The following is an 18,303-nucleotide window of genomic DNA, read 5'->3' as shown; positions in this document are numbered from 1 at the left end:
GCTGACGTGACAGACAGATACATGATCACTCATACACACCCACACATCCCATGCATTCAAGACATGCATTGTTGTACAATTAGTCGAATATAATTCTATCATACCAATATCTTCTCACTTTTCCTTCTGTTTCACCCGCATCGATGAGCTCAAACGGTAAGACAGAAATGGCAGAAGAAGTCGACTACTCTTTAAGTGCATCTGATAGCGAGTATGAGGTAAATGAGACGCTTGTTTCACCGAACCAGACGGTTGAGGCGGCTGCTGAGACTGTAGAGGATTCACAGCAAGGAAACCCATCGCAGCCAACCCAGCCAGCCAAGAAGAATGCACCACGCAAGCAACGCAAGAAATCAGCTCCTGGGACATTCTCTGATGCCACCAACGTTATCAACACGACTGGCCAAGTCGTCGACACAGCCAGCAAGACGGTCGATGTAACTCAGCAGCCACTGGACGTTCTTAAAGAAGCTACCAGTGTTGCTCAGCCAGCCGTACAAGCAGTCCAGGGCGTTCAAGGTGCCGTTCAGACCGGCAAAAAGAACGACAAAGGCAACAATCCCATATCGCTGAGACTCGGTGGGTGTGAGTAGATTGTATCAACGCACATATTCACATAGACACAGACCTCAATTTAGAATTGGAGATATTCATCAATAAGTGCTGCGCTGCACAGCCTCCTTCTCACTCATATCACTTCACAGGCGAAACTGCACGGCGATGTGTGCCTCAAGCTTCTCGCATAGGCTCAAGGATAGCTATAGCACCACATTTGTAACGATTTAGGCATGACATTGATGATTTATTCCTTCGTTCAAATGAAGTCAATTTTTCACATCCTGTACGTCACCCCCCTGCCTTGGCCGAGGGGAACTTCCAGACGCTTTTTAGCCATTAGCAAGCATCAATACGCTAAGCAGAAGCATGTCGCTTGAGAAAGGCAAACAGAAAGAGAATGTCGATGTTAGCAGAATCGACAGGGGATTGATGGAAAGGTGAGTGTGGAGTACGAATAGGATCACATAGGCATACTTCAATGCACAAGTACACGCTCACACTCCGACAGCTACGCAGAACTCGGCAGACAGGCTATCGGTCCCACACACACGGACCTCACCGCCGACAAGAACGGCGGGCCACTCAAAGAGAGTAGAAATGTCACGCAGGAGGAAGAGAGAGATGATGCACTCGGACTGCGTCTCGATCTCAACTTGGTAAGCAGAAAGCTAGAAGACGAGGAGAGCACAAACTGAGACAAGCGCAGGACCTCGAAATTTACATCAATGAGTTGTCTGTGGGATAAGCGGGCTCATCTCACACTCTCACACAGGCTAAACTCCACGGAGACGTCGTTCTTACGCGTGAGTGCTGGCTGGCTTCTGCTCTCACACACTCACAAACAACCCTCACAACAGTTCTGACTAGCTAAGCTGAAATAATGAAGAAGCTCATTGATTTGTTTTTTGAATCATGTTATACAAGAATCAAATAGAGTCAATTGTTTGTTATACAGAGTGCAATACAAATTGGTTTAAGCTGGAGTAGTGATCTAGTATATATTCTGTCATAATCTGTCATAGTCATAAATAATAAGCATCATGTCGTAGTAATACACTACCATTACTGCCTAGCTGCAGCTCTGATAGATTCAACATAGTTCAAGCTGTTGAAAAGGTCTCTGTCAACCAAGCTATCTGCTCTGCGAGTGCGATTAACTTGGTGTGTCCAAAGAGTGTCTAGCTCTTCGAGAGCATCGACTGATAAATCGTCAGATAGTCTTGGTGACAGTGGTGGAGTGGCTAAGTTGCATATGACGTCATCTTTCGACTCAACGCAATCCATTTGGTTGGATAGCGGTGATAGTTCATCGAGTTCTTTCTCGAGTGATGACATGCTGGCAAGTTTTGTAGATTTATGTGGTTGGTAATTGGTGTTTTGGTGGGCGTTTTGGTCGGTGCTTCCTGGTGACTTTGGTAAGTCTGGTGAGCCTGGTGGATCTGAAAAGTTATCCGAAGGTGACATGATTGAAACCAGAAAGTCATCGTCTTGTTGTTGAGAAGTTTGAGATTGGGGAGGTGAAGGAGGAGTAAGAACAGGATTATCACTGACGACTGCAGGTTTATTTGACCTATTCTTAGGTTTTGAGGATGGTTTTGGTAAGTCATCCAAGAGGTCAAGGTTCATGTCGACGGTGTGATTAGATCTCAGTCTACGATGTGTTTGTGGGTTTTTATCTTCATGATCACTGTTAGCAGGTGAAATCGGGTACTTCGTTAATTTTCTAGATTTGATTGGTTGATTAGTTATTCTGTCTGAAAATCTTCTCTTTGTTGGATTTGAAGGGTTTGAACTGTGTGTAGGTTTGGAGCTCCTATATGGATCTATAACACCTGCGGCTTCCCAAGGAGATTTCTGATCAAAAATTTCACAGTTTAAAAAGTAAATTACGCCTGCTCTATTTGATTTAGTAGATACGTTTGAAGAGATGCCAATGTGAGGGAGAATTTTATCATCATTCGCAGTACCAGATAATTTATGCTTTCTGATAATATTTGTTGATTCCCTGTGACGAAATATATTATTTATCGAGGTAGCTGGTGCGTTTCCACTAAATCCACTCCAATTCCTCTGTTTAAGCTCCTTTGCAATCTCTAATGGACTCAGCGCTCGCTTGTGAATTGCAAGAATCCCACAAATAGCCATAAATGGACTATCATTAAAAGCCTCTGCGGGTAAATTTAATTTTTTGTTTTTAGCCAATTTAATAAACTCTTCCATTCCCAGGTTATAATTGATTTTAAATTTTATCTTTCAAAACTAGTTGGTGGTTGACTCGACACGTTCATCTGGGTTAGCTGATGATGGATATGCCACCCGCTTTATTTCGTAAGATTTTAATTATTTATTTCATCTCTTTATTCATCTCCATCTCCAGGCTCAGAAGATATCAGTCTTGTTCAGTTCTACGTACCCACAGAGATTGCTCACGATAGCGTACTTCACTTGGGAGATCTCGGTTTAGTCCAGTTCAGAGATCTCAATCCAGACTTAAATCCATTCCAACGCAGCTTTACGAACGAAATTAGGCGTATTGATCAAATGGAGACATCTTTACGTTTTTTTATCTCTCAAATCCACAAAGATAACGTTAAAATTCGTCAAATTGAGAATATTCTCGAATTTGACCTTGATCAGTCGATCGAATTGGATAGATCCCACCAAGGTCCTCAATTGCTTGATGAGATTCATGTTAAACTGGGTGATCACGATAATAGACTATCACAGCTCAATACGTCATTTGAATCTCTCAGCTTGGATTGCTACAAGCTACAGGAGACTAGACAAGCAATTAGAGAAGTTTCTACCTTCTTTAACAACGTTAATAGCAACTATAAAGACGATATTAGATCTTCTATCGATGACTCCTCTCTCCACGAAGACAGCAGTCCTTTATTAAACCACGATAATGATATTCAATCTGAATCCAGCCACTTTGCTAACCTTGAATTGGATTTCGTCGTTGGTACGATCGATAGATCAAAATTGGCTACCTTTGAACGTATTCTTTGGAGAGTCCTTAGAGGTAACCTCTACATGACTCACAATGACTTGGATCAAATCACCCTCCCTTACGGTGCAAATAGCGCACAAGACAATTCAAACAAATCTATCTTCATCATTTTCGCTGATGGTCAAGAGCTACTCAACAAAATTCGTAAAGTTGGTGATGGAATGGGTGCAACTACCTTTTCCATCTCTTCAAACTCTGATCGTCGTTCTGAAGCTTTGTCTCTACTCAATCAGCAAATTGAGGATATGCACACTATCCTTTACCACACTGCTCAATCTCGTCGCACTGAATTGTCTACTATCGCTTCTGACATCGCGACCTGGTCTTCAATTGTCAGAAAGGAGAAGACTGTATACGCGACTTTGAATCTTTTTCACTACGATGAAAGACACCACACTTTACTGGCAGAAGGTTGGGTCCCATCTCATGAAATTACCGCTGTCCAGCAGGCTCTTAAGAGGGCTTCATCCAACGTTAACTCCAATGTGTCTCCCATCGTCGACGAAATCAAAGCAAAGCGTATGCCACCTACTTACCACCGTACCAACAAATTCACTCAGGGTTTCCAAAACATTGTCGACGCATACGGTATCGCTACTTACCAGGAGGTAAATCCTGGTCTGTACACTATTATCACTTTCCCCTTCCTATTCGCCGTCATGTTTGGTGATATCGGTCATGGTATACTTGTCTTTCTCACCGCGGCAATATTGGTTTACTTTGAGAAGAGTATATCCAAGAGAAAATTGGATGAAATGTCAGAGACTTTCTTTGGCGGCCGCTATATTATTCTCCTCATGGGTGCATTTTCCATCTACACTGGACTGCTCTACAATGACATGTTCAGTCGCAGCCTGCACATTTTCACGTCAGCGTTCAGCTTCCCGGATCCATCACCCGGTCAGAGCACAGTTGAAGCCGACCAAGTACGCGACCCGTACATATTCGGTCTAGACCCAGCTTGGCACGGAGCGGAGAACAGTCTAGTATTTACCAACTCGCTCAAGATGAAGATGTCGATAGTAATGGGGGTGATCCACATGTCATTCGCCATATGTCTCAACATACCCAATTACCTGCGCGAGAAGAAGCCGGAGTACATCGTAGCTGAGTGGCTTCCGCAGATGCTTTTCCTCAATTCAATTTTCGGTTATCTGGTGGTATGTATAGTGGTGAAGTGGTGCACAGACTGGAGTAGCTCTGAGCACGGCCCACCGGGGCTGCTCAACATGCTTATTTACATGTTCCTTAGTCCTGGCAGTCTCGATCCTTCGCAGCAGCTGTTCCGCGGACAAGGTTTTGTGCAAGTGGTTCTGCTTCTCATTGCGGCCGTGTGCGTACCGTGGATGCTTCTCGCGAAGCCCTACCTTGAATGGAAGGAGCATGTGCGGACGACGGGTGCGGGCTATGCGGGTGTCAGTGAGGGTGAGGATGCAGGAGCAGACGCCGACGACCTCCGTTCCTCAGCTGCGAGTGAGCGCGGCGATGGTGATCACGACCATGCGCACGAGTTTGCAATTGGCGATGTGGCTATCCATCAGATCATCCACACTATCGAATTCGTCCTGGGTTGCATCTCCAATACTGTTGGTGGGCTATTTTCTTTCCTAACACGCACTCACACTCCCCCGTCAGGCATCTTATTTACGTTTATGGGCATTGTCGCTCGCGCACGCCCAGCTCAGTGAGGTCTTGTGGACTATGATACTCGCACCAGCTTTGGCGACCAGTGGGGTGAAGGGGGCTGTAGCTCTTGCCCTCGCTGGTACATTCTGGTTCGTACTCACTATCGCTATCCTCTGTCTCATGGAGGGCATGTCTGCCTTTTTGCACGCTCTCCGTCTGCATTGGTAGGTTGGATATTTTATTATTCTGCGCATCCCTCACTCACTCGTGCTTGCAGGGTCGAGGCTAATGGCAAACATTATAAGGCTGAGGGTTATCCATTCGAGCCTCTCAAATTCGAGCTGATTGATCTGGACAAGTTTTAGTCCTCACTAATTAGCACGACTAGCATGACTATCTACTATTTTATATTATATACCTCAACAAAGTACACAATCGTTACGATATATGCACACAGCGTCTCTATTCGGTTGTGCACACAAGATCGCTCAGCTCCGCCGCCCGTTGCGGGTTGGCAGCGTGGAGGAGGCGATGGTATTGAGTGAGGATGTGTATGTTGACATGTTTGAGCACATGTGCGGCCTGTGCGAGTGTGAGTGTGAATGTTTAGCACTAGCGTCCATAATACCTTCCTGCGCAAGCTGTAATCGGGGTGATCGAGAGTCTCCATCACATACACTGTTTCCTTCTCGCCCAGGATACTGTTGGCAGTGTGGGGCGGGAGGGCGAGTATGTGTGCCAGCACACCGTGTCTGTGGTTGGGGGTGTTTGCGCGTGTGTCTCCCACTAACTGGGCGATGTAGGTGGAGAGAAGAGGGAGAAAAGCCGCGTTGTCCGCTGCATTTCCCCTCACCGCTACCATCGCTATCACCTTCATCACTTCCACTCCTATAGCGTGTTTGTAGGGCGAGGCGGTCGTACTCAGCTGCTCCAGGAGCTCCTTTGTGGGTATCGTTGCGAGCTCCTCATTTTGCCCAGGTTGCACTGGCTGCTCAAGGCGTCGTGCAAGTGTGTGTAAGAGGTGCAGTGTGTAGAGAGGATGTAGTGCGAGAGTGTCTCTGTTGTTTTGTTGGTTATCGTGACTATCGTGACTATCCCGGCTATCTATTAGATGACGTAATTTGCGTGCGTATATCGCCTGTCTGGGCTGCTCATCTAGTTGTCGTCTGAGGTGGAGTTTCGCTACCAACCAGCCGTCGCCAATCTCATTCTCATGAACGTTATCGTTATCGTTATCGTTATCATTATCGTTATCGTTACCGTTATTATCCTCGTTATCATCACACCATTCACGCAGAATATCCCCGTCAAACCCGCCGTCGCCTACAGACAAAAGGCGGGATATGGCCTGCGCGGTGCGTATTCGCACTAAAGAGGTGGAGTGATGGAGCAGCGCCACCATCGTCTTGCTCACGGCCGGGACGACTTGCGAGAAAGGGCGGTGTATAACGAGGTGCAGTGCCATTAGTACGCGCGGAATGCACCCGCTACTCAGATCCTTCGAGAGTGTGTTGACGAGCAGCAGGAGATCGTCCGTGTGCGCCTGCCCATACTGTGCTATGTACATATATCCCACACGCTTCTCGCGCAGTGTGCCCCGCTCTGCTAGTGATATGGCGGGGTATAGTGCGCTATGCATGGTGTCGTATGTGCCGCGCGTGTTGTCGTAGATATCCGCGTTCATTAGCATTATTAGTATCTCGCTTATCTGCCCACTCTCCGTCTGGCCAGCGAGCAACTGCAGCAGCGCCGCTTTCTCCCGCTGGGCTTCGGAAGATCCCGCATCGGATTCTTCCAGCCTGCCTATCAGCGCGTCGTGCGCCTTGCTGTGTGCGCCGGTTGTGAATAACGTGGAGAGTGAAGTCATGGTGGTGAGATGGGTAGGTATAAGATATGAATAAATTACAAGCCATTTGAATATTTTTATATTTTATCTCCCTTTATCTTCTCCATCACCAACACCACCACCACCAAATGGCCTGCGAAAATCCAAAAGATTGTTGCGGCGGATCTTGCCTGCAGAATAAGCTGCCAAAAAGGAGCCAGGATGTCGTTGAGAGAGTGGAGAATGAGCCAGTGTGGATGACCAGCCACGGTAACGACGCGAGCGACGACAACGACGACCCCAACAAATGCGACAAGCACGCGCGCGGCGTGTGCTGTAGAGAATTGAAAGGCGAAGACGAACGCGATTTGTGGATTGATCCCGACACAGTCTCAGATCTTGTCATAGGTTTGAGTGATGGTTTGGCTGTACCGCCTGCGCTAGTTGCTGGTTTGGCCGGTTTGGGCGATTCGAAGCTCGTTATTCTCGGTGGTCTCAGTGAGGTGCTAGCTGGATCCATTTCCATGGGGCTGGGTGGCTTTCTCAGTTCAGAGGCTGAAATGAATCACTTTAAATACCTGCGCAGAGTTACGCGTCAGAGAGTTGCGCGTAGCTGTGCGGGTGAGATGGAGCGCGAGGTTCATGATGTTCTCGGCGCTGTGGGTGTATCGCAGGAGTTGTCCAATGGCGTCGCTGCACAGCTCTCCCAACTGGAACCACCTGCACCACCTCAACCGCCCTCTTTCCTCAGATCGCTCGCTATCAAGTTTGGTAGGAAACCTACGCCTCTCCCAACCACCAATCTTAGATGGTCTGATGAGCACGGCCTCACCGCTTTCCTTCTCAAGTATGGCGAGAATGTCGAAGAGGTACCCACCTCCAAACTGATCAAATCTGCTCTCACCGTCGGCATGGGTTATGCTCTTGGGGGTATGTGGCCACTTCTCCCCTTCTTCTTCATCGAGGAGGCACACGAAGCCTTTAGAGTGTCCATTCTGGTTACAGGCCTGGTTCTCTTTATGTTTGGAGTCTTGAAGCAACATTTCACGGGTGGTACAGTGAGTGATTGATGCTTTTTAAATGCTTTGAACTTTGCTAACTCACTCTTTCAGGGCGGAGTTGGAGGTTATTTGTATGGTGGTGTAAGCATGGTAGCAGTGGGTGGACTTGCCGCCGGATCAGCGTATGGACTAGTCAAAGCGTTTGATACTCGTGAGTGAGGAAGTGAAGTTTTTCACTTTAAAGAGAAATAATATTATTATTGAATTTGTATTGAATAGAATGTTTATGTAGTAAATTCCCTGGCATAAATTGGTTGGTTTGCTATTGGTAGGTAATTGCGATTCCACCGCTTACAAGCGCTTAAACCAAAACGATGGACAAAGCACTTGATTTCAAATTCGAGGACGAGAAAGTGAGCTGGAATACGCGTGATTTGCTATGTGAGCTTGGCAGTAAATAATAATACACAGCTAACGACAAGAACAGTATACGCACTCGGGGTGGGATCCAAAGCCAGCGAATTAAGTCTCGTCTACGAGAACGACGCAGCGTTTGCTGCACTCCCCACGTATCCCGTTGTGCTTAATTTCAAAGGTGACAGCAGCACCGTCGTTGATTTCTTCGCTTATGCCAGCAAGATGTCCGGCAATGTACCCGGTCTGCCTGAGATGGATCCAGGGCGGATATTGCACGGCTCTCAGTACTGCGAGATGCTCAAGCCCCTGCCTCTCGACAGCCGCGACGACGGTGACGTATTTGTGATGAAGAAGCGCATCGTCGGTGTCCACGAGAATGGTCGGTAGCGGTGGTATTGATTTATCCACTATCTAACACCAACGCCAGCCAAAGGGATTGTCGTCGATACTGAATCCACTCTCTGCAACGGCAGTAACGTGTACGCCAGGATGTTTGTGAGTGGGACATACTCTCATATTCCAAATCCCACTCACTAACGCACCCAATCCACTTGTTCGTGCAGTCTTCCACATTCAATGTCGGTGCAAAGACAGGAACGCGTTTCTCGCGCGCTGTAGCTGGTCCTCCTGCCGCACCGCCCGTGCCAGCGCGCGACGCCGATGTCGTCATCACCGAGCAGACGTCCAAAGACCAGGCAGCGCTCTACCGACTCAGCGGTGATTATAACCCCCTTCACATCGATCCCGCTATGGCAAAGATGGCTGGTTTCAAAGCACCCATTTTGCACGGTCTCGCAACTTATGGTATCGCAACTCGCGCCCTTATCGTTGGTATCGGCGGTGGGGATCCCGGCGCTATCGTCGCTGTTGGCGCTAGATTCACTTCACCTGTCTCCCCAGGCGATACTCTCTCCACGCGTATCTGGGATCTTGGTGAGGTGCTGGCGTTTGAAATGAAGAACGACAGTCAGGCAGGAAAGGTTGTCTTGGGAATGGGGTATGCGAGGAAGAAGCGCGACATACCCCAGTCTAAGCTTTGAATGGTTGTAATGGGTAGAGCACAAAGAATCATGAATCTCACCATCTTGTATCAGCTACGCGTTAAAGTAAAGTGACATGTATAATTATACGAAGTAGAAGTAGAATATAAGAGAAAAGAATCCAATCCGCAGACAAACAACTGCTCAACGCTTAGTTGACAACCAAAACGGGCACTGAGACCTTGTGAAGGACGTGCTGCACGGTAGATCCAACAGGGTGACCCATGAACACCTTTGAGAGACCCTTTGCAGGAGCATGACCCTTCTTTCTGCCGAGGATGATGAGATCGACAGAGCGTCTGTGAGCGAGCCACTCAATAACATATCTACGCTCTCCGTGAACGATTTCGAGGGATGCCGTTGCACCCTTCTCCTCAATAAGCTTTATCTTCTCAACGGATAGTGTCTGTGCGTGCTCCTGCATATCACGCAAAGCCTTACGCTCCATTTTTCTATCATCCGTGCCGAAGCCAGAAGTCTTGAAGAGGGACGTAGGGAGAACAACGAGGAGGATGACGTGGTCGCCTTGTCTGCAGACCTTGTTGAGGTAGTGATCCAGCGCTTTGTTTCCTTCTGGGGAGTTTTTCCAACCGACTGGGGAGGTGTTAGGCGGGCGTAGTAGATAGTGAACTGCACTCACTTAAAATTTTGTTAGAATTTGGTTGCGCGTGTTTACCAATCACTTGGTGCACTTCATCCTTGTCGAGTGGAGTTTGCACGTTCTGAGGGGCGTTGGTTAGTGGTGGCTACGCACAGCGCATAGCGACACCCACCTCCATTGGGTTTGGCCATTGCTTGGAGGGCGATGTTGGTGCTGAGGTAACTGGGCTAGTCGTTTGTGACATAGTAATTTGCTGGTGACTGTAACGGATTAAGAAGTGGTTTTATACCGGAAAAAGGAAGGAGGAGGCGGAGTGGGAAATGGTTGAGGTGATTTGATGCGGTAGTGGCTAATCTACTCAAATCTCTTATTTTACTCACCCATCTCTTAATTTGAACGACTTGCACCTTACATCACCTATCACCCACAATAACCCAATGGTTGATAGCACCCAAGAAAATTCACTCAGCTACAATGAAAACGTGGAACTCATTGGGGATATTATAGAGATTAGCCTGCACTCCATCCTACAGATACGGCAAGTGTATCCACAATTCACATTCGAGAGGAAGCAGAAGTGGGGAGCAATTGTGTACAAGAGTAGAGTGGCAGTGGTACAGAGCTATATAGCAGAGCTAATCAGATGCGTCAAGGTGGAGCTGCACGAGGATAACGTGGAGAATGTAATCATACTAATAAAGAACACGCAAGATGTACCGATCGAGAGATTCATATTCAATATCTCAAATGTAGTCGCAGGTGAAATACCGGAAAATCTCAAAGACGAAGAATTTGTCGGCGGTTTGAAAAAGTCTGAGATTGGCAACTACGCAAGATCAATACTGGTGAGGTTGTCGAGCTTAGACGCTTTGCTTGAACCAATAAGTGAGCAAGAAGACTTGACATTTGCAGTTCTGTTGGAAATGAAGGATGACATAACCCAGGACAACAAGGCGTGGATGGCTACTGCAAACACCCCCAGTGGCTCAGAGATTATACCAATAAGAGGTCTTGACACAGGGATTATAAACGTTAAGCTATTGTGTCAAGAGCTGCACTAGCGCGATCAAACGGAGTACCTGGAATTTCCTTGATGTATTCAATATCATAAGCACCATCTTAATATAAATTACATTGTACTTGCATATGTATTACTTGATAGGGAATTAATATTTGATTACATGGAGTTGTGTTCCAGGCATACCAGCCTATCCTTCCGGCGCGACGATCAAGAAGAAAATATAGTTGTGCAATGTATAATACGCCACCGCTGTCACCACCACTGAGTCCATCGAAGCATATAAAGCAGCCGCAATCGACACAGTCGTCTAGAACTAACAGCCAGAAGAAACCAAAGATGAAGCGGATACTCATAGCGCTATTATTGACACTTGTTCTGGTTATAGTCTGGAAGATATCTTTGCAGCTGCTTAGAAGGCCTACGCTGGAGATAGTATACGCGTACTACAACGAGGATATCGACAAGTTTAGCGGCTTTGCTAATCTTATCAGACAGCGCCTGCACTGGAGGTTCAAGCTGTCTGATACTGTCTACGTGAAGCAGGAACCGAGTGATGAGCTAAGCAAGAAGCTTGGCAAGATAGTTGATAACGTAGTCTACCTCCCAAATGTCGGAAGAGAGGGTGGCACATACCTCCACCATATAATACAGCGCTACAAAGCAACTATCTTCCCCGACAATCTCAACACTTCACAAGATCTCGTCCTTGCAGACAAAACACTGTTTCTGCAGCCACACCCAGCCTGGTATTGGATTATGTACGACAGACTCAACTTCATTCTCCCGTCATCTGCATTTCTCAGTCTAGGTCCTTACGTCAGAGGCAACTGCGGCGTAACTGAAGGACATACCCTGCCGCAAATGAAAAGTATCTATCAGCTGTTTACAGGCACGGAGTGTCCAGATGATCAGGACCAGTTGGTCACATGGGCTGGTCAGTTTCTCGTGTCGCAGGATAGGATACTCAACAATCCACTTGGGAGGTATGTTGAGATGCTCAACCTGATCGAGGCTCCATCCGGTGATGCTATACATGACGAGACGCAATGGTGGTTTGCGAACAAGAACGACCCCAGCAATCCATTCATCGGCCACTCGCTCGAAAGGTCCTGGCCTGTGATATTTGACTGTGGGTGGTTTTTGTAGGAATGCGATAGAGCTAACAAAGATACAGGCAATCAACCATCTTTCATCAACGAACATGCTTGTGGCGGTCAACATAAGGCTGGCAGTAAGCACTGTCAGTGCTTTGACTGATGGTCTAAAAGTGGTCTAAAAGATAACAAGACACTGAAACATGCAAGCCTTAACACCCTTCATCGCAACGTACAGCTATACCCAAGCAACTTGTAATATATATCATCACGATTATCCTATCAAATCTCCAATGACGTTGTTGCTTCTGACGATCACGAGGATTATGTTGTTACCGCAATATTTTCAGGACCATTGGCGTGGGTGGGAGGAGGAGAATGAACTGAGCGCAACTAACAGGTCTAGCACCATTCGCCATATGCTTCGTGGGGTGTTACGGCGTTTCGAAGCTATCGGATGTAGTGTCACGTCGCTATTCCAAGGTTTATAGGCAGCTGAGCAGCACAGACAAGCTGGATTGGAATGCACACAGTGTATCGCTAGTGCATTCACTCCTTACAGCGCCCGCATCGCTCTACGTGTTGCGCGCCTCACCGCTAGCGCTCAGTCGCAATATACACGGATACGACAGGCTGATAGGAAGTTTGCACGCCTTCTCACTGGGCTATTTCGCCTGGGATGTGCTGTATGAATTGTATACCCGCTCTGCCGTCTTTGTCGCGCATGGCGCGTTCAGCGGGTTAGCTTATCTGTACAGCTTCACCCCAATGTTCATGAATCTTGGACCGGCGTTTCTGCTGTGGGAGGCGAGCACACCGTTTGTGAATCTCAATTGGTAGGTGAATGCGTGGTGGTGTAACACGTGGCTGACGTCGTTCCTCATCGCAGGTTCCTCGATCGCACTCATAAAAGAACCTCTATGTGGTACGTGGCTAATGGTATCGCTCTCACTGCTTCCTTCTTCCTCGCGCGCATCGCCTTCGGTGGCTATATGAGCGCTGTCTTCTTCGAAAGCATCAGGGAAAACTACGACAGCCTGCCTGGACATATAGTTGGATTGTATGTCGTAGGCAATATCACACTCAATACCCTCAACCTCCACTGGTTCTATAGAATCTGTCGTAAGATTAGACGTATGTTGTAGAAAATTTCTCAAGGAGAATAAATGCAAGTTGATACATAAAATTCATGTGCATGTGGATAAATATCGTTATCTTCAACTATGACGATGATGTCGATGATGTCGATGATAACGATGGCGATAGTGCGGAGACGAGCGATTGCAGTGGCAGTAGCAATGACTGTGGCATTGACGTGGCTGCTTTACGACTACAAGAGGATCGCTATCGATGCGGTCGATTTGGATTTGTTGCTGCTAAGGGGAACACACGACGCATACGACGCATACGACGCATACGAAGCAAACGACACACACACACCAAATCTCAAATCAACGCGCAAGAAAATCCGCCGACCAATACACACAAGCACCCACGACACACTCACCACAACAATATTCGACGATATTGATGTGAAAGTCCCAAACGTCACAGACAGGCAGACGCTGCTAACGATGGCTCGGCTAGCACAGAATGCCTATGTGACGCCATCCGACGAAAGCTGGATACCACCACCGAGTCCACTCACGACGGTGGAGTCCTTCGGGTGGCGTAACAGCGACGACGGGCTACGCGGGCACATATTCGCCTCATCTGACAACAGCAGCGTAGTCGTGTCCATCAAGGGCACATCCGCGGGGTTGATTGGGGGCGGAGGACCCTCTGCGAAGAATGACAAGTTCAATGTGAGTGGAGGTGGTGATTCTCGACGATACACACACTCACACTCACCTCCACAGGATAACCTCCTGTTCAGCTGCTGCTGTGCGCGCGTGAGCTGGACATGGACGCCCGTGTGCGACTGCTACGCGGGAAGGTGGGCGTGTCGTGAGCAATGTCTCGAGCGGGCAGTGCAAGCGGACAGTGTGTACTACCCGGACGCAACGCAGCTGCTCGACCGTATCAGCTTTGCCTACCCGCATGCCGATATCTGGTTGACGGGGCACAGTCTCGGCGGCGCCCTCGCTTCCATGCTAGGGCTCACTTTTGGCCTTCCGGCTGTTACTTTCGAGACACCGGGCGATAGGATTCCCGCGCAACGCCTTCACCTCCCTTCTATACCTCCCGAGTTGACGGCGGTGTGGCACGTCTATCATACTGCTGACCCCGTCGCGCAGGGCACGTGTAATGGCTTACTCTCACCGTGCAACGCCGTAGGCTTCGCTCTTGAAACTCGCTGCCATACGGGTATGAGCATTGTTTATGATACAGTGTCTAAACTCGGTTGGGCTGTCGATCTTAGACATCATCGCATCCTTACTGTTATAAAAGAAATTCTCGAGCAAGAATGGGAGGACGACGATGGCGTGGCTTATGTCCCAAAGCCAACTTCGGAGGGTGCGAGGGATTTTCACTATTAGCTGCACTAACACACTCGCCAGAAGATTGCATTGATTGCTTCAAATGGGAGTTTGGAGAGGTGGAAGAGGTGGAGTAGCAACTAGATACGGAGAAATACATGACGCACACTTCTCGCACACCGCACACCATACCCTGTTGTACTAATATTTCATTTATCTTCTGGGAATGTCGCCCAGGCTATCACAAGCTTGTTTATTTGGGACGCTCGTAAAAACCCAAAGACGAAAAAGACCAAGTGCTACACTTACTCTTCATCTTCCTCCTCCTCGTCTTCCGCACCAGGGAAGTCGACAGAGTAGAAGCGGAGAGAGTAGGTGTCCTTTGAGGTAGCAACAACTCTAAGCCACTCCTTAAGCTGTTGCTTACGGAGGTACTTCTTAGTGAGGTACTTAAGGTAGCGCTTTGAGAAAGGAATGTTGCTGGTAACGATGAGCTTGTCACCTGATCTACCAATCTTGACGTTGTCGCCGAGCTGGCCAGTCTTGCCCTCAACCTTGATGCGCTCTACAAGGTATTGTTCGAACGCTTGACCATCGAAGACCTTATCTTCAGCAGGCTTCGAGTAGTCGAGGACGAACTTGTGTTGTGGTTTGGCGGCAGCGGCTTTTGGCTGTGGGAGTGGGGTGAGTGTGGATTTATAGCCTGCTGCAAATACACACCATTTTAAGTCAAGAACTTTTTCGTAGCGAAAAGAGAAGGCTGTCGCCAAGTTGAAATTCTTGAAAGGCGAAAATTTAAATAAACTTGATAAGCAAAGCAGGCCATGGAATTGGAATATAAACGCGTGTGGGGAGGCGATAAATCAAAGGCTTGGTCAGTGGGCAAGCATCCATCTGTGGATGCATTCGTTTCACCTGCCAAGGTATCCATCTATCTACCGCTCTCATATGACAATAGAGCAACTGAACTGATTAGCGTTGATCGCGGTGTCAACTTGCATAAATTCATTTATCTCCACTACGCTGCTCATTGCGATTGGAATTATGCAGGTGGTTTGAATTATGTCTCTGAACCAGTAGGCAAAGCGCGTAAAGATCAGTATCTAGGTGGGATAAATGGGCGGTAAAAATAAAGTCATTAACCTAGCTACAGGCCCAGATGCACATATACTGGCGTACTATCAAATAGCACGCAACGTGTACACGGTGGATATATACGATAAAGCGCTGGATGAAGTTTGGAAGGTGTGTTGGAGTATCTACAAGGTAACATTCCTAACAATTGATTATAGGGAGATCTACCACTTGAAGATATTATAAAAATGCGTTCTTGACTGAATTTGTATAATAAATATATACTGTACCAATAAATGTTCAAATATCTATACGAATGTACTCAATATGTTCAAATGGATATTCATCTACGCGCACAAGCTACAACAAGCTACTTGCCCTCCTTTTCAGACTTTTCAAATTCAGCGACAAAGTTCTTAATGAATTCATCTTCCTCTTTTCTGTGAGTGTATTGTGAGCATTTCCGCCTGCCTCTTCACAACTCCACAACTCACGATGGGTTCGCACTACCAGCAGCAGCTTCTGGTGCAGCTTGCTTTGGCTTTGAAGGTCCAGATGAAGCCCAGGCTGCTAATCCACCTGTGATACCCATTGTGCCGCTGTGTAGTGTGAGTTGAGTTCGTTTTATTCAACTACCGACTAACAGCGCTAAGTACTCGTTAAGAATCTTCATTCCACCGATGTTGCTACGTTTTGTTAATATCTCCATGTCATCTCCCTCTCTCACACTCACTATGACATTTCTTTAGATGCTGATGGTCGTGAGGCAGAACCAATTGGTCTGAGTGGACAGCTCCAAGAGTTTAAAAATGATATTCATATGTATTTCGAGTGTGATGTTCTATTTACAGGCAAATCTATCTCCTTTTCTTCTTTTGCGTGGCTGCTCTGGTATATCCAACGCACGGCAGCGACGATTACGAGTAATAAAATCAGACAATATCTCAGCACACCCGGCGATTCCGACACACATAATAATTACACCACATAAATATTTATCTGTTGTACAACATGTCCGAAGAAATTTTGAAGAGCCAGCCACAAAGATAGACAGACACTTTCAGTGAATCTCCGTAAGTCCACTCTATGAAGAACGATAGATTGATTTGGTGTGGTTGCTACCAAACCAATACAATAATCTTCAATGTATGAGTAAAGAAGACGATTAGACGGATCTACTCAATTTCTACCCGATAACCCTAGAAATATTTGAATAAAGCAAATTCATTATAAAACTCTTAAAACACTATCTTTCTGATATTTTAATAAGCTGCTTCAATCCCAATGCCCATCTCATATCTGCTTCACCAGATCCCATAATTTCCACTGCGATATTCATTGCGTTGGGATAATCCCTCGCTGTCAATGCAGCTGCTACGTTACGCAATTTGTTCAACACCGCTTCACTCTGCATGCTCTGCGCATTGAGCCCATCAAACAAGCTGTTCAGTCTGTTCTGTGTATCATCCACCATTCTCCTGGTGTTTGGCTGTGCTACACTGCGTGCTTTCTCTATCTCCCGAGACAGGCTTTCGAATATCGGTCTGTCGATTGGTGGTATATGGCTGCGGTCGCCTGGTGGGAATGTGGGTGCTGCTGGTGCTGGTGCTGGTGCTTCACTCACACCCGGACTAGCAACACTTCCTGGTCTCGACACCGTATATGCAGCTACATTCGACATTGGTGGGCTAGCCACAGGTGGTGGACTGACTGCGCTCCTCGTTGTTGTGGTTGCATTGCCTGCTGAATCACGTGCGGTGGTGGTGGTGGTGGTGGTGTCTGTCTGTATCCTCCTGCTGTATTCACCCCATTCACCCCATTCACTGATCCAGGTCTCTGTATTCCATTAGCTGCCGCACCGAATGACTGCACTGGAGCTGCACCGGGGGCTGATCCTGGTGGACCTGGTGGTGGCGACATCTGCTGCTGTGCAAATCCAGGACTCATCATCCTTGCTGGTGGTGGGCCTGGTGGGCCTGGGGGTGGTGGCGCTTGTTGCTGAGCGAATGGCGGTCCACCTCCACCTTGCGGTCCCGGTGGTGGTACCTGCTGAGCGAATGGTGGTACACCCACTCTACCTGGCGGGCCTGGTGGGGCTGGTGGTCCTGAGCCAGCTGGTGGTGGTGGTGGTGGTGCAGCTACTGGTGGCGGTGCAGGCTGACTTTTTGGTGGTGGTGGTGGAACAGCTGCTGGCGGTGGCACGCTTCTAGGACCTGTTACTCTCATGTTAGCAACATTAATTAAACCAAAAACACATACCACTCACCTGCTTTTGGTGGCGGTGGCACTACCCCTCCCACTGCTGGTGTCGGTCCACCCATTACCCCACCCATGCCCATGCCCATACCTGGTGTAGGTGCTGGAGAGTTAGGGAATGGGCTTGTTAAGGGCTGCACGATTGGCGATGCTCTGCTGCCGCTCGATGGTGTAGCGCCGCGTTCGCGCTTAGGTGGTGGCGGTGGTGGCGCATCATTCCACCCTGATAGATCCCTCCTTTGTGAGGCTGGACGTTGAGGTGGAGGGCCTGTAGCTGCGCTGTTGGTTGGTGGCGGTGCTACGCTAGCTGGCGCTGCTGCTGCTACTGCTGGTGCGTTGTAGGGATTGTATGTGTCG

At 47.9% G+C, this 18,303-nt stretch overlaps 15 protein-coding genes across 15 annotated transcripts in view; 9 read left to right on the top strand and 6 right to left on the bottom strand.

Moving 5' to 3' along the window:
• Positions 1-143: 143 nt before the first annotated feature.
• J056_003891 (uncharacterized protein) lies at positions 144-778 on the top strand (the record flags this gene model as incomplete). The annotated part of the gene is made up of 2 exons (XM_009269100.1): positions 144-579; positions 627-778. The coding sequence occupies 2 exons, from the start codon at positions 144-146 to the stop codon at positions 776-778; spliced, it is 588 nt and encodes a 195-aa protein (XP_009267375.1).
• Positions 779-924: 146 nt separating this feature from the next.
• J056_003890 (uncharacterized protein) lies at positions 925-1,429 on the top strand (the record flags this gene model as incomplete). The annotated part of the gene is made up of 5 exons (XM_009269099.1): positions 925-995; positions 1,067-1,214; positions 1,265-1,294; positions 1,331-1,361; positions 1,416-1,429. 5 exons carry the CDS (start codon positions 925-927, stop codon positions 1,427-1,429), a joined length of 294 nt encoding a protein of 97 aa, XP_009267374.1.
• A 191-nt stretch (positions 1,430-1,620) lies between these two features.
• On the bottom strand, positions 1,621-2,703 carry J056_003889 (uncharacterized protein; the record flags this gene model as incomplete). The annotated part of the gene is made up of 1 exon (XM_009269098.1): positions 1,621-2,703. One exon carries the CDS (start codon positions 2,701-2,703, stop codon positions 1,621-1,623), a length of 1,083 nt encoding a protein of 360 aa, XP_009267373.1.
• Positions 2,704-2,867: 164 nt separating this feature from the next.
• J056_003888 (V-type proton ATPase subunit a) lies at positions 2,868-5,562 on the top strand (the record flags this gene model as incomplete). The annotated part of the gene is made up of 4 exons (XM_009269097.1): positions 2,868-2,886; positions 2,936-5,157; positions 5,207-5,421; positions 5,475-5,562. 4 exons carry the CDS (start codon positions 2,868-2,870, stop codon positions 5,560-5,562), a joined length of 2,544 nt encoding a protein of 847 aa, XP_009267372.1.
• Positions 5,563-5,659: 97 nt separating this feature from the next.
• Positions 5,660-7,064, bottom strand: J056_003887 (AP-4 complex subunit epsilon-1; the record flags this gene model as incomplete). The annotated part of the gene is made up of 2 exons (XM_009269096.1): positions 5,660-5,779; positions 5,826-7,064. The coding sequence occupies 2 exons, from the start codon at positions 7,062-7,064 to the stop codon at positions 5,660-5,662; spliced, it is 1,359 nt and encodes a 452-aa protein (XP_009267371.1).
• A 107-nt stretch (positions 7,065-7,171) lies between these two features.
• Positions 7,172-8,242, top strand: J056_003886 (Vacuolar iron transporter 1.1; the record flags this gene model as incomplete). The annotated part of the gene is made up of 2 exons (XM_009269095.1): positions 7,172-8,080; positions 8,135-8,242. The coding sequence occupies 2 exons, from the start codon at positions 7,172-7,174 to the stop codon at positions 8,240-8,242; spliced, it is 1,017 nt and encodes a 338-aa protein (XP_009267370.1).
• Positions 8,243-8,397: 155 nt separating this feature from the next.
• Positions 8,398-9,480, top strand: J056_003885 (Peroxisomal multifunctional enzyme type 2; the record flags this gene model as incomplete). Its single annotated transcript, XM_009269094.1, has 4 exons — positions 8,398-8,464; positions 8,511-8,819; positions 8,868-8,935; positions 9,004-9,480. 4 exons carry the CDS (start codon positions 8,398-8,400, stop codon positions 9,478-9,480), a joined length of 921 nt encoding a protein of 306 aa, XP_009267369.1.
• Positions 9,481-9,631: 151 nt separating this feature from the next.
• On the bottom strand, positions 9,632-10,325 carry J056_003884 (uncharacterized protein; the record flags this gene model as incomplete). Its single annotated transcript, XM_009269093.1, has 3 exons — positions 9,632-10,074; positions 10,121-10,202; positions 10,254-10,325. 3 exons carry the CDS (start codon positions 10,323-10,325, stop codon positions 9,632-9,634), a joined length of 597 nt encoding a protein of 198 aa, XP_009267368.1.
• A 193-nt stretch (positions 10,326-10,518) lies between these two features.
• Positions 10,519-11,142, top strand: J056_003883 (Mitotic spindle assembly checkpoint protein MAD2B; the record flags this gene model as incomplete). The annotated part of the gene is made up of 1 exon (XM_009269092.1): positions 10,519-11,142. One exon carries the CDS (start codon positions 10,519-10,521, stop codon positions 11,140-11,142), a length of 624 nt encoding a protein of 207 aa, XP_009267367.1.
• A 191-nt stretch (positions 11,143-11,333) lies between these two features.
• Positions 11,334-13,341, top strand: J056_003882 (uncharacterized protein; the record flags this gene model as incomplete). Its single annotated transcript, XM_009269091.1, has 4 exons — positions 11,334-12,231; positions 12,277-12,342; positions 12,597-13,032; positions 13,086-13,341. 4 exons carry the CDS (start codon positions 11,334-11,336, stop codon positions 13,339-13,341), a joined length of 1,656 nt encoding a protein of 551 aa, XP_009267366.1.
• Positions 13,342-13,452: 111 nt separating this feature from the next.
• J056_003881 (Putative lipase ATG15) lies at positions 13,453-14,753 on the top strand (the record flags this gene model as incomplete). The annotated part of the gene is made up of 3 exons (XM_009269090.1): positions 13,453-14,001; positions 14,056-14,653; positions 14,698-14,753. The coding sequence occupies 3 exons, from the start codon at positions 13,453-13,455 to the stop codon at positions 14,751-14,753; spliced, it is 1,203 nt and encodes a 400-aa protein (XP_009267365.1).
• Positions 14,754-14,921: 168 nt separating this feature from the next.
• On the bottom strand, positions 14,922-15,339 carry J056_003880 (60S ribosomal protein L22; the record flags this gene model as incomplete). The annotated part of the gene is made up of 2 exons (XM_009269089.1): positions 14,922-15,280; positions 15,333-15,339. The coding sequence occupies 2 exons, from the start codon at positions 15,337-15,339 to the stop codon at positions 14,922-14,924; spliced, it is 366 nt and encodes a 121-aa protein (XP_009267364.1).
• A 101-nt stretch (positions 15,340-15,440) lies between these two features.
• On the top strand, positions 15,441-15,950 carry J056_003879 (uncharacterized protein; the record flags this gene model as incomplete). Its single annotated transcript, XM_009269088.1, has 3 exons — positions 15,441-15,723; positions 15,770-15,861; positions 15,909-15,950. The coding sequence occupies 3 exons, from the start codon at positions 15,441-15,443 to the stop codon at positions 15,948-15,950; spliced, it is 417 nt and encodes a 138-aa protein (XP_009267363.1).
• Positions 15,951-16,060: 110 nt separating this feature from the next.
• J056_003878 (uncharacterized protein) lies at positions 16,061-16,399 on the bottom strand (the record flags this gene model as incomplete). The annotated part of the gene is made up of 3 exons (XM_009269087.1): positions 16,061-16,130; positions 16,185-16,289; positions 16,335-16,399. 3 exons carry the CDS (start codon positions 16,397-16,399, stop codon positions 16,061-16,063), a joined length of 240 nt encoding a protein of 79 aa, XP_009267362.1.
• A 537-nt stretch (positions 16,400-16,936) lies between these two features.
• J056_003877 (Protein transport protein SEC31) overlaps positions 16,937-18,303 on the bottom strand; it is a gene marked incomplete at both ends in the record, with an annotated part of 4,698 nt that continues 3,331 nt past the window's right edge. Inside the window, 3 exons of the mRNA XM_009269086.1 lie at positions 16,937-17,526; positions 17,550-17,903; positions 17,957-18,271. Coding sequence (XP_009267361.1) covers positions 16,937-17,526; positions 17,550-17,903; positions 17,957-18,271 — 1,259 coding nt within the window. The remainder of the gene's footprint in view (positions 17,527-17,549; positions 17,904-17,956; positions 18,272-18,303) is intronic.

The sequence above is a fragment of the Wallemia ichthyophaga genome (assembly GCF_000400465.1).
Source record: "Wallemia ichthyophaga EXF-994 unplaced genomic scaffold scaffold6, whole genome shotgun sequence".
Lineage (NCBI taxonomy): Eukaryota > Fungi > Basidiomycota > Wallemiomycetes > Wallemiales > Wallemiaceae > Wallemia > Wallemia ichthyophaga.
The sequence above is the reverse complement of the archived record's forward strand: the minus strand, read 5'-3'. Positions and strand labels throughout refer to the sequence as shown.